The sequence below is a fragment of the Pseudophryne corroboree genome, chromosome 9 (assembly GCF_028390025.1).
Source record: "Pseudophryne corroboree isolate aPseCor3 chromosome 9, aPseCor3.hap2, whole genome shotgun sequence".
Taxonomy (NCBI): domain Eukaryota; kingdom Metazoa; phylum Chordata; class Amphibia; order Anura; family Myobatrachidae; genus Pseudophryne; species Pseudophryne corroboree.
This window is the reverse complement of record NC_086452.1, coordinates 238,461,419-238,475,930: the sequence shown is the minus strand read 5'-3', so window position 1 is coordinate 238,475,930 and position 14,512 is coordinate 238,461,419. Positions and strand designations below refer to the sequence as shown.

General features: G+C 40.3%; 1 protein-coding gene across 2 annotated transcripts in view; it reads right to left on the bottom strand.

Annotated features, from left to right (window-relative positions):
- The window catches only part of LOC134957937 (potassium channel subfamily T member 2), a 1,656,739-nt gene that overhangs the window by 132,491 nt on the left and 1,509,736 nt on the right, over positions 1-14,512 (bottom strand). For both annotated transcript variants that reach the window (XM_063940188.1, XM_063940189.1), the window contains exon 21: positions 8,783-8,917. In XM_063940188.1, coding sequence (XP_063796258.1) covers positions 8,783-8,917 — 135 coding nt within the window. The remainder of the gene's footprint in view (positions 1-8,782; positions 8,918-14,512) is intronic.

Genomic DNA, 14,512 nt, shown 5'->3' with positions numbered 1-14,512 from the left:
CCAACATCTTATTTGGGCATGATAGATGCTATGTGTAGCAGCTTAATAAATAGCTGTATATGAAGAAGCTGTTACTGGAGCATTTAAACTCTATGTAGTGACACCATATATTCAATAGGAATATTTATTTTTCCCTTTATACCAACTCACCCACTTACAGTAGAAAGCATGTAGCAGCTTGGCATGCATAACACAAGAGAAGAAGAAAGGGCATAGGAGCCCTCTAATGTGAAATGGGGGCACTGTGGCTTAATGAGAGTAGTTGGCACTGTGTAGCAAAATGTGAACTGGGGAACTATATGACATAAATAAACTGGGGGCTGTGTGTGTCATAATGTGAACTGAGGAAACATTGGATTAATGTGAACTGGGGCACTGTGTGGCATAATGGGAACTGGTGGAATTTGTAGTATAATGTGAATTTTGCCATTACTGTGGGGCACAAAATAAATAAATGTGTGGTTCTCTAAGTTTCTCATACGTCCTAGAGGATGCTGGGGACTCCAAAAGGACCAAAAAGCGCAGGGGGGGCGCCCTGGGCAGCAATATACCTCATGTTATGGACTGGAAAAGTGGTATACAGTGCTTAGGCACTGTATACCGACCCCCGCCACTATAATAATGTAAATAAATAGCGGGGCTGAAGCGCATCGATAAGGGGGCATGGCTTAGCCCTCACCACTCTATCCAGCGCCATTTTCTCCTCAGAGATGCTGGCCCTGCCAAAACATGGTTACACAGCTCCCTGTGTAAAATGGGGGGGGGGGGGGCACAGTTGTTTAGTGCAAAAATAAAGCACTATGTATATATATACATATAATGAGCGTGTGGTAGATGAGTTGGTAAACGTGTTATGTGTTTTCCCTGTCAGATACTGGGATCTACCCATTATGGTCAGTGTAAGGTCGATGGTATTTAGTACACATGTGTCGGCATGTGTGAGTACTCTGCCACCGCCGACTCCTGATGGTACTTGGTTCATGAGATTAAGTGTCAGCATGTCAGCAGTTGTATGCTTTTCCAAAGAAAACACTATATGGGAGACACAGACGTATGTGGGTGACCCTGTCGGCACCAACTAATATGAATGGGTATAAATTAACATGCATTTCAAAAAAGTTATACCTGTATATATATATATATATATATATATATATATATATATCTGTATATGTATGGTACGGTTGCATTGATCTGTAGCTCGAGCACAGATGTAGTAATATTTATGGGGCGTAATATTTAGAATATGTATATATATCCCTCAGACCCCTCGGGGTCGCATACATGTTATTTTGCCCAGTTACTACTCCCGGCTGTCGACACGAATACTATATCTTATGTCGACCATAATGTTTCCTGATTAGATCCACAACATCGGCATTCAGTACATGTTCATACACATTCAGAACGCATTAATGTCACTAGGGACCCTGCTGTTCCTGACTAAAAAAAATAAAAAAAATAAATATATATATATATATATGAGATATGTATATATAGATATATGTGTGTATATGTGTATTTAAATGGGTATATTTATACAAAAATTTATAATGAATGCTGAAGTAAACTTTTCCTTCTCATGTGCTGGTCGCTCTGTTGAATAACTCTAGGTCAGCCGTGACAAGATGGATTCAAATCATCACGAGGAGTCCGAGTGTTTATTCTTTTCCCGCCATGGATAGAATAAAGTGAGAGTCAACCCCTGTTCTGCACAGGGCCCTGTCACAAAGGATCGTTTACAGGAAGCTAAGTGATAGTTTAATTATATGCTTTAATTATACTTGCATTGCATGCGCAGGGGCAGTGCTTGTATTCAGAAATGGTCGGTTACTTTGTCATCCGATATAATTATACTGAGGAGAAATGTGATACTCCTTAAGTTTGGTCATGTCTAGAACATTGCAACATACTGCCGTGTGACTGCAAGGGATGGGACTCTTGGGTGTGCGGGCCACTTCCATGGCGGTCTCGGCTAGGAGGGCGTTGTGGATTCACAAAGGCGGACTCCGAAAAGAAGTGGAGTCTCTTCCCCATGAAGGTAAAGCCTGGTTTGGTGATGGCCTTGTTAATATGCTCTCAGAAGGTGCCACGGGTAAGTCTACCTTCTTGCCCTATGTTTCCTCACAACGGTTGGTGACGCATTGTTGTAGGATGCAGTCATTTCGACCGAATAGATAAAGATTCCCCTTTCTTTGCAGGTAAGGGAAGGTAAAAAAGGTAAGAGGTCAGCTGCCTTTTCAGGTTCACAGGAGCAGAAATCATCAATTCTTTCTGCTACGTCCACCGTGGGACGTTGGGTCTATCTTGCGGGGGACCACACAGGTGGGACCTCGTCTAAAACTCTTCAGTCAGTCCTGGAAAGGATATGGACCTGTGAGTTAAGGATAGAGTCCCTAAGGGGGCAGACGGGAGTTCCAGACGTCCCCCTCACTGATTTTTTCAAATCAACATTACCGAGCCTCCTCATGATAGGGAGGTAGTATGTGACGCAATACAAGAGTTGTGTCAGGATCAGGTCATTGTCCTGCTGTCCGGTCCTAAAAAAAAAAGAAACAACGTGGGTGTTTCGGTCGGCCTGTGTGTTCCCTTCACTTCCACTCTTTCCAAAGATGTTACAGCTTATAAGAGGAACAAAAGTTCAGATGATCCTCCTTGCTTCAGCCTGGTCAAGGAGGGCTGCTATCCGTATCTTCAGCGATTACTCATAGGAGATCCCTGACCTCTTCATCTGTGAGAGGATCTGTTATTGCAGGGGCCGTGTGTATTCCAAGACTTACCGCAGTTTCCATTGACGACTTGGAGATTGAACGTCAGATACCAGCCCAGAAGGGTATTCCCAGTGAAGTCTTCCCTACTCTTCTTCAGTCAGAAAAGGAGTATCGTCAAATCATTACCACCATATTTGGGGGAAATCTTGTGTCTTGGGATGAATCCAAGAAAGTTCCTACGGAAGAATTCCAGTTGGATCGTTTGCTCCCTTCTTTTCTTACAAGATCGTGTAGAGGCGATCTTAGGTTGGGCTTGATTAAGGTTCAGATTTCAGCCTTATTGGGTTTCTTCAAAAAATAACAATGGGCCTCCTTTCCAGAGTTTTATACTTTCGTAAAAGGAGTCTTACATATCCACCCCCCCCCAACCCGCCCCCCATCTGTACCTCTAAGACACCATAGGATCTTTACGTGGTGTTGCGGTTTACTGCAATTTCTTGGATTGAACTTTTCAGTATGGTTACGTTGAAATTCCTCACTTGGAAAGTGGTCATGCGGTTGACCTTGGCATCCGCGAGGCGGGTGTCTGAGTTGCCAGTTTGGTCTCACAAGAGCCCTGTTTAATCTTCCATGAAGATAGAGCGGAGTTGAGAACTCGGCAGCAGTTTCTGCCAAAAGTGGTGTCATCAGTTTCAATTGAACCACCCTATTGTGGTGCCGGTGGCTACTGACGCCTGGGCGACATTGGAGTATCTCGATGTGGTCGGAATTTTGAACATTTGTGTTGCCAAATTGGCTCAGATCAGGAAAACGGAGGTTCTGTTTATACTATATGCTCCCAACAAGATTGGGGTTCTTGCTTCCAAGCAGACTATTGCACACTGGATCTGTAATATGATTGAGCTTGCTCGTTTTACGTCTGGATTACCGTTACCGAAATCGGTGAAGGTCCATTCTACCAAGTAGGTGGGCTCATACTGGGCGGCTGCCCGAGGGGTCTCGGGTTTATAGCCTTGCAGAGCAGCTGCTTCATTGGGTTCAAACGATTTTGCAAATATTCAACAAGTTTGATACCCTACCTGTTGAGGCCATCTTCTTTGGGCCATTCAGTGCTGCAGAGTAATCCGCACTCTCCCGCCCGTTCTAGAGCTTTGGTATAGACCCCATGGTCCTTTTGGAGTCCCCATCATCCTCTAGGACGTATGAGAAAATAGGATTTTAATACCTACCGGTAAATCCTTTTCTCTTAGTCTGTAGAGGATGCTGGGTGCCCGTCCCAGTGCGTACTGTATCTGCAGTTATTGGTTATGGTACATATGTTGGGTTGCTTTTCAGTCAGTCTGTTACTGATGTTATTCATGCCATGGCATGCGGTTTGCTATTATTGGTCGTGTTTACACACAGGTTGTGTTATAATTTCGGTCAGCATATTGCTGTATATTTTTTCATGTCGTCGGCTGGTGTTCTATTGAAGACCACATTCTGCGGCATGTTTGAGGTGTGAGATGGTATGACACTCACCGTGTTTACACAATAAATTCTTTCCTCTAAATGTCCCTCTCCCTGGGCACAGTTTTATAACTGAGGTCTGGAGGAGGGGCATAGAGGGAGGAGCTAGTTCACACCCATTCAAAGTCTTATAGTGTGCCCATGTCTCCTGCAGATCCCGTCTATACCCCATGGTCCTTTGGAGTCCCCAGCATCCTCTACGGACTAAGAGAAAAGGATTTACCGATAGGTATTAAAATCCTATTTTTTCCTTTTGGAACTCTAACAGTGGGGCAGATGTAGTAAGCCTGGAGAAGTGATAAAGCAATGATTAAGAAGTGATAAGTGGATGGTGATAACGCACCAGCCAATCAGCTCCTAGCTGTCATTTTTCAAACCTGTAATGATTGGCTGGTGCGTTATCACCTTCCACTTATCACTGCTTTATCCCTTCTCCAGGCTTGTCATTTTATTTACACATTTCAGCAATTTTACTAGTAATCCGTGTGATACCCCTTTCAGACATATGACATGGGAATATCCCAGTTCAGACTCAGGTTTTTGCTAGAGACCCCCTTTCAAGCTACACCGTGGACCTGGCAAATTCCCAGGTCGACCCCATTCATACTGAACCTGGGAATTTTGCATGTTTTTTTGTTTATATTTTGTTTACATAAAATTTGGTTCAATGTGAGGTACAGGTATGTACTTTTTTCACCATACAACGTATGTGACACTCACGTTTTAGTTATACAAGTGCCTTTAGTCCTATTGGAGATCCTCCTCCTCCTTCCTCCTTCCTCCTTCCTCCTCCATAAAAAGTGCATTGACTAATTTCTGTCTGAAGCTAAATTCAGGATATCCATGAGAAGTGATATTTTCCCACCCTTGGCAAGCCACTCTTTCTTATTTTTGTAAGTACTGTAGCACTAAAGCAGTTACATGTCTGTATTTCCTATAATTATGATGATACCACTGTATTAACAGTATAGGGTTTATCAAAATAATGGAAAAATAAAATTACTGGATGCAAAATATGTGTCCTCCTCTGACACCTGGGAGTACTAAACAAAGGAAGCAAACTAAATAAATAAAGTAACTCTTTCCATTTTTAGATTTGCACAGTAGTGTAGTAGCAGCTTTACACAGAGGAAAATCTGTCTGTATTTCATTATAATCCATTTCTTCATTTATCTTTTCACGCAGGTTCCTCAGCCATTCTCCCATACTAATAATAATGTAATCTATTTAGAGACTCTAATATGAACATGGATACATAATATGGAAATGTTTTGGAATCTAATTTGAAGTGAGATAATTAAACGAAACATTGCAGTAATATAATCTGTCTTTTGTTGTTTCATATTTCTCGTTACTCAGTGCATTGAACTGCAGACTTTATGTGATAATAAACATGATGTTGATGTGAACAATATCCGTCTATATTATTACTGTAGCAATGCAGCAGAGATAAAACAGCCTACTGGGTTAGTAACAAATATAAATCATGCAAAATTTGGTACATTTGTACAAAAGAATAGGAAAATAATTTTTATGGAAAAAAATGATGCATAACAATGGCCCTCATTCCGAGTCGTTCGCTCGGTAATTTTCTTCGCATCGCAGCGTTTTTCTGCTTAGTTCGCATGCGCAATGTTCGCACTGCGACTGCGCCAAGTAATTTTGCTATGAAGATAGTTTTTTTACTCACGGCTTTTTCTTCGCTCCGGCGATCGTAGTGTGATTGACAGGAAATGGGTGTTACTGGGCGGAAACACGGCGTTTTATGGGCGTGTGGATAAAAACGCTACCGTTTCCGGAAAAAACGCGGGAGTGGCTGGAGAAACGGAGGAGTGTCTGGGCGAACGCTGGGTGTGTTTATGACGTCAAACCAGGAACGACAAGCAGTGAACTGATCGCAGATGCCGAGTAAGTCTGAAGCTACTCTGAAACTGCTAAGTAGTTTGTAATCGCAATATTGCGAATACATCGTTCGCAATTTTAAGAAGCTAAGATTCACTCCCACTAGGCGGCGGCTTAGCGTGTGTAACTCTGCTAAAATCGCCTTGCGAGCGAACAACTCGGAATGAGGGCCAATATTGGAAAATAATGCAAAAATAAAAAAAAATATTGAGATCATATTTTCATGTCAGTACAATGAAACAACCTTTAACCAAGTGTAGGTAAACATATATGCAAATCATGGGCATAGCCAGAACTTTGTGGGCCCAGTAGCAACATTTTGAGGGGTCCTCTGATCCAATGCTTCTCGAGCGACACCTCTCTCTAGCAGTTGTTAATTTTTTGCCCCACAGTAGTTCCATAGTTAATTTTCTTAACCATAGTAGTGCCTTAGTTAATGTTATGCCTCATAGTAGTGCCCTAGTTTATTTTATGAACCACAGTATTCCCTAGTTCACATTATAGGTCACATTGTAGGGCTGCCAATACACATTATGCAACACAGTATCCCCAATTCAAATTATGACATATAGTGTCCCCAGTACATATTACAGTATGCCACATTACAGTGCTACTAGTTCATATTATTAAACATTATAATGTCCTAAGTTAATTTTATACCACATTACAATGAGCAGGTCCAGGGGCATAATTAGATATATTTTAGGCCCCAAGGCAAGAGTTTGTAAGGCCCCCTATGTATCTACCAATGGTGAAAAATGTATATAACACATATAACTTTGATAGGGAAGGTGGCCCCTTTTGGCGCTGGGCCCCAAAGCAGCTGAACTCCCTGTACCTATGGTAGCTACACCCTTGATGCAAAGCCTATCCAGTTCCTATTGTGGGCAATGATAGTCCCAAGTATTAAAGCATTCTATAATATTTTAAGCTTCTATGTCTATTGGCCAGGAATGATAATTTCCTTACTGTATGCATTGGCTCTTGCTGTTATAAATAGATTTGTTAAAAAAAAATAATCTCTATGGGCAGGTGTTACGGGAAACAAATCTGTAAATACTTTTTCTACTTTGGGATTCATACACAGTTCAGAGTAATACCCCTTTTACACTGCCAGCTTCTATCACCGGTTATTGCACAAGAGCGCGCATAACCCATGTTGCTGTGCGGTGTAAAAGGGCACAGTTGGAATTATCCCAACTCGGGTAACTTGCAAGGTTGAACACAGGTTCAACTGGGAAGCTGTGCTGTGTATATGGGAAGCCGGGATGATGCGAACCGTTTCCCGTTCACACTGTATGGACAGACAGTGCTTGGAGATCATCATATATATATATATATATATATATATACTGCAAAGTAGAACCAGCACTCCTCCCTCATAGTGAAAATGCTCCGGTGCCCTCTGGATTGAAACTAACAGAAAGCCAACGGCGCAAATCAGCAGCACTCGGAGACGACCATAGAAAGCAGAAAGTGTGTATTTCTCATTAGAAACCAACGTTTAGGGACTCACTGGCCCTTTTGCCAAGATGAGTGACAAAGGGGCCAGTGAGCCCCGAAACGTTGGTTTCTAATGTGAAATATACACTTTCTACTTTCTATGGATGTCTCAGAGTGCTGCTGATTTGCGCCATTGGATTATATATATATATATATATATATATATATATATATATATATATATATAAAAGGCTCATATGCATAAGGCAGATTAAATATTTCTGAAGGACAAAAGGTGAAAACCAAAATATTGGGTTCAATGCATCTAGATTTACAACAGGCTAGAGAGTTGCAAAGTAAAATATCTGCAATACAAACTTAGAAAAAAAAAACAATATACTGCTCAGACATTCAAGAAACATAACTGCAAAAACTACAAGACAAGTCCAGATGTTAATTTACAAACTTGTATACTATAAAGGATAATGTTCCTCTTAATATAAGTTGTCATAAATGTTAAAGGACACTTCAGATTGCTATGCACTCTATAGACCTACTGTATAGGGGGTCATTCCGACCCGATTGCACACTGCACTTCCTCGCAGCGGTGCGATCGGGTTGGAACTGCGCATTAGCAGCATGCACATTGCGCATGCGCGTCGTTGCCGGGCTACAATGCTGGAAATGAAGAAAGCGGTCGCAGTGGCGACCGCAAGAAGATTGACAGAAGGAAGGCATTCCGGGGCGTCACCTGTCCTTTGGCGGCCATTTTCAAGGAGTGGTAATGAAAACGCAGGCATGTCCAAGAGAACGGAGGACGGATGTTTGACGTCAAAGCCGGCCCCATCATTGCTGGATCCGTCACACAGGGTAAGTATGTCCAGAGCTGGTCTGGTTTAACGTGAAACTTTTTTTTAGCATAGCAGGGCTGACCAAGCAATCGCAGCCCTGCTATGCTAAAATACACTCCCCCATAGGCGGAGATTCGTTGATCGCACCAGCAGCAAAAAGTTGCTTGGTGTGATAAACTCGGAATAACCCCCAAACTGTATACTTAGTCCACCTATAGCCTTGTGCTTTGTGGTCAGAGAACTTCTCAATGACTTCTAATGTTCTTATAATTTACAGTAGTGTATAGATTATAAAATATCTAACACACACAGCAGTATGAGATAAAATAACCAGCTACAGTATAAGCCATTAGAAAATAAACTCACCTGAAAAGTGTTTGCACATTAACTATTGTCTTTGCATCTGCCATGTAGTCTTCCTCAGCACTCATTGTGCTTTCCTTGTCTACAACCACCATGTTAGCTGCAAACGTTACTCCACATTTCAGCAAGTCATCTAGGCTTTGAAAACACAAAAACAGCATAATAGTTCTCTGCAATATAAATATATGTAATATACAAAGAAAACATAAATATAACAAATGCAAACACATAAAGCCAAATGTATGTACAATGCATACTATAAAATGTAAGCACCTGGATAGATTCTGACTTCCTTATAGGATTTCCTGAAAGCACACTTACTCAAACCATGTGAAGTTCTAATTAATATGATTTGCAAGATTTAACATGATAGCAGTGTTCATCAAAGGCATACAAGTAATATTTAAAACCTTAATTTTATATAGAAACAGTTCACACAAATATTATATTGCTGTTTGTATTGCCAGTGACAGTTGTCTCTGTTACTTTTGTCCAGTTACTGTTTTAGTGATCTAGATGGCTGCAGATTGTCTAGTCCTTTCTACTCTGTGAATGATCTAATGCTCTGGACACTTTAAACATTGCTGTAATTGGCCACAGTTGGTCTAACCCTGTATCTACTGTACCGCTAACATACACATTTCCATGCAGCTAATCATCGCCTTATCACCACACCATTTAAATGAAGCCAACACTGCCCACCCTACCTCAATCCAGTTACTATGAGATAAAACATAACATTTGTGTACACATACTGTAACTATTAACTTGACACATATTTAATATTTATCCTGAGCCTGATCCCACTGGGGAATCCAATACCATCCATACTCCAGACTCCCCAATTCTAAACACCAAATTTATTAACACTGCAACAGGTATGAAGCTACAGCAGAAAAAGGGTATGAATGTTCTCCTGTAATAGTTACATACAAACACAGAATTTGACAGCAGATAAGAACCACTTGGCCCATCTAGTCTGCCTCTTTTTTATCATTTATGTAAGTTCAACCCTTTTTGATCCTTTGAAAAGATATTCATTTGCCTATCCCAAGCATGTTTAAATTGCTCTACTGTCTTAGCCTATACCACCTCTGATGGGATGCTATTCCACTTATCCACTACCATTTCTGTGAAGTCATTTTTTCCTTAAATTCATATGAACCTGTCTCCCTCCAGTTTCAGTGTATGTACTTCTCTTCCTTTAATTCTTAACATATGTCTTCTACACAGACACAATGTGTTTTTTTTTTTTTTTTTTGGGGGGGGGGGGGGGGATGGGGATGAGATCATGCCAAATGACTTTTAATGACTTTTTTGACTGCGTGACTAAAATATTAGATCAAGTGGGCAGTCAATGTAGCATAGAGTATCTAGACTTTACATTTGACACTGTGCCACATTGCAGACTGCTAAATAAACTAGAAAGTGGGGGATTGGATTTTAAAAAAGGTAACTGGATAAGAGCCTGGTTGCAGGATAGGAAACAGACAGTTGTATAAATGGAGTGCATTCTATGGAGGGAAATGTTACCACTGGAATTAATACCCCAGGGATATGTACCAGTATGGTTCTCCATTATTTCTTCTTTAATGTGATTTAGCAGTAGTAGTTGTAGTAATAGTAGGAACAGTTATATATATGAAAAAACCGTCCTCTCTCTCTTTTAGAGTAGAGGTTGATAACCCACAGGGAATATAGTAACCTGTTTTTTTGCTTAGAAATTTTAACACATATCTAGTAAAAGTTATTAAAAAAAAAAAGAATACACGAAAATTTCAAACAAGAGTGCCCCCACAAAGAGGTAAACTTCATGTTCCCCTGTTCACTTGCAAGGACAACCCTCTATGATAATATTGTTCTTTTCCTCAGGGGAGCACCACCAACACTGTCATAGCTGTGATTTTTCACCCACAAATATATGTTAACAGTAGGTCTTTGTACATCACCAGAAAATTGTCTAAATTAGCTGTGCAGGATCACTCCAATCCTTTCTAAACCACTGGTGCATATCCCTGGGGTATTCCAGTGCTAACATTTCCCTCCATAGAATGCATTCCATTTATTATTACAACTGTCTGTTTCCTATCCTGCAACCAGGTTCATATCCAGCTAACTGTTTTATAATCCAATCCCCCCCTTTCTAGTTTATTTTGCAGTCTGCGATGTGGCACAGTGTCAAATGTAAAGTCTAGATATGCTACATTGACTGCCCACTTGATCTAATATTTTAGTCACGGAGTCAAAAAAAGTCATTAAAATTCATTTGCGGCATGATCTCATCCCCCCACCCCCAAAAAAATTGTGTCTGTGTAGAAGTAATATGTTAAGGAAGAGAAGTACATACACTGAAACTGGAGGGAGACAGGTTTAGGGGAAATATAAGGAAAAATTACTTCACAGAAAAAGTAGTGGATAAGTGGAATAGCCTCCCATCAGAGGTTGTAGAGGCTAAGACAGTAGAGCAGTTTAAATATGCTTGGGATATGCATATGAATTTCCATACAAAGAACTAAGGTTCAAAAAGGGTTGAGATTGCCTAAAAGATAAAAAAAAGGGGCAGACCAGATGGGCCAAGTGGTTCTTATCTGCTGTCAAATTCTATGTTTCTATCATTCACTTTGGTCAACTCAGTGGGTTGAAGGCACAGCTTTAGGGACACTTGGGCTTGGAGCTGAAAATTATCAGGGGCCTATTGTGAGAAGGAGAGGACCTGAGACCTATGCTGTGTGGGTGTGGCCAGTGCCATGTGGGCAAGTCTTTTTCTACACTATCAGCCCAAATGTCTTCCTAAATATGTAAAGTAGAAAAATTACATAATTTTGTGAGAAATATTGAAATACAATATTAATACTTAAAATTTATGCTGAAACATTTAAGCTGGATGGCTGGTCATCATCATGCTGTCATAATGGGCCTATTGTTATGTGGAGACCTGGAATGTAGTCCCATCTGCCCCATTGTTAAACTTGCCCTGGACATTGGTTTTACAGTGGGCAGCCCTCTCAATCAAACCCTAGGGAACAAACACTGGTTTACTATTTTCTCGTATAATCAAAAAATGAATAAAATAACTATTACTCTAAAGATAATGATACTGTAATCTCAATAATATACAGTATGTGAGGATGAAGAAAATGATGTATGCAGAAGTCCCTGCAAACTGTATATAACATTTGTTATGTAATGAGTGTACTTTCAGCAAAAATAAGCACATTCAAGTGCAGCAGAGTATACAAACATAAGTATATGGGAGATCAGGTCGATGCCACATCTGGTAAGAGGGCTACAATTACATAGTACTGGACTGCACTCTATAGTAGTAAGCACTGCTAATAAGAAGCAATGCTAGTTGTCCCACCATATAACCTATATTGTGTACATGTGTTACTTGTAGTTACCATGGACACTGACTTTGGAAACCTGGAGAGTAGAACAATAGCCAGTATGGTTCTCCATTATTTCTTCTTTAATGTGATTTAGCAGGAGTAGTAGTTGTAGAAATAGTAATAGTAGGAACAGGTGTACTTGAAAAAAATGGAACATGATATTCTGCAAACAATTATTTGTACTCCCTCTCACCCTGGGCTTGCACTCCCACCAGACTAGATATAATCTCCCTCTAAAACTCTGTAAATTTGTACTGAATAATTGTCAGCTTTTACTGGATTATTGGCAGTTTGCTCTCTAATAAATGCAGACTCCTCTCTGAAATTAGCAACTCATTCTGTGAACATGGCAGATTTCCTTGATAAACTGGCAGCTCTTTAAGCAAAGATTGACAACTTTATCTATAAGATTGGCAGCTCTCTCTATCAGACATGCAGCATTCTCTGTGAATCTTGCATGCCACTCTGAAGGACTGACATCCCTTCTCAATGCCTAGAGTCTTTCTATAATGATGTTGCCCTTTCTGTTTTTGTCTCTGTTCACAGCATGTCTTTCTTCACAGTTCTTACTCTCACAGTGACTTCTCTCATCTACTCAGCGGACTTTTGCTGCTCTCATCTCCGCTTAGCAAGGCGATGGTGCCTGTGATGGCCATCCGTACGTCCTATATGGCCAGACTCCTGCTCTTCTCCTTCTTCATCATCATCATCATCATCCTCTTTAGCACCATATCTGTCCATATTTGGTAGTCTCTGACCTCATTTTCTCTTCTCTTAAAATATGTCATCAGGCATTCTGGGAACTGTATTTTCTAGTGCCCATGTTAATGTTGGACAGCTGTCCCTTTCGGAGGCTCTTCCTCCCCATTCTAGAGATCCAGGTGCCTCAATGCAGGTGGGTACTTAATGAGTTTCCTAGAGTCCTACGCCCTCCTTTGCTACTTAGTTCACACATTCTAATGGCCCCCATACATCATAGATGCATTGAGGCAATATCCCAATCCCCAGATTGCTGGGTCGGGGAATAGGGAATATTAAACATGTTTTAAAATAGCTGTCCCTCGATCCCAAATGAAAATGGTCAGAATTGGCAAATTGGGTATTTCTAACATGTTTTCCCAGATGGATCACCAATCATCAATGGCCGACAAGTGTTGGATCATCACTGCCGGCGGAATGGGGAAACGGGCTGCTTGATGTATTGGGGCCAAAAAAAGTTGTTATAGCTATGATAACATTGAGAGGAACTGGATAGTTACATTATTATTTCTAGTATTATTTACTTCAGTGTTGTTTACACAAAGATTAAGAATACACAGTACCAGAACACAAGTTCATTATTAAAATGTAATCTGTTAATATAATTTTAATAAAATATGTCTACTTGATAAAGAGGACCTCACAGTGCATTGGGCATACTTGGGGCCTTTCACTAAACCTGGTGCCTCTCCTTTTCTTATGAAATTCCTGCATAAGTTCATTCACAGTTTCATATACCTCCATGTAGCTTCTAAAATGCAAAGACAAGAAGACTACTAGATCATAACATTTATTACCAACTCTCTCTCCTTCCCTTACAATGAGCAAAATCAATACTGAAAACATTGTTTTATAGCAATACAAAGAACAAAGTCTTGATACATAATCAGATACATACCATAATATTCACTCTAAATTCAAGAATGGAACTTGTGCATTAAAATGTAATAGAACTGAAAACAATTGCATGAAACACCCAGTGGGATATGCAGTTTACCTACATCATTGTCATGTTGTGTAGGGTTTTTATGGTCTCAAATTACTTTTGGAAACAAACTATGTGAAATTGCTGTATTTGGAAAATACTGCATTTCTTTAATAAGATTACTATGTCAGGTGGAACGGAATTGTTTAGTTTTTTGTGAGACAAATACATGTATTTGTTTATTACAGAATTGTGACTATAAGAGTTTGTTCATATCTTTTTGCTATAATTAGTGGTTTCATATGGGATTGTTCACATTATTAGATTCTAAAATTTTAGCACCATATTTAATATTTTACAACACAATAAAACCTATTTCTTATGCATTTACATGCACCACTAGTACAATAAACTATACTGATATAAGTGCAATGCATCAAAAGTGCATGGGGAATGTGCTAAATGCATATAATGTTATGTTTCCAATGCATATGTGACAAGGATCACTGTGACTCATTTCTACTCATATTCTTTACTTGCTTGCAAGAATCAGGGCTGCCATCAGAAATTGTGGGGCCTGGGACTGACAAAATAGACAGGGTCCCCCCTCCCCCCAAAAAATTCTGCTACTCCACTCCACCCCTATGTGATGTCAGACAT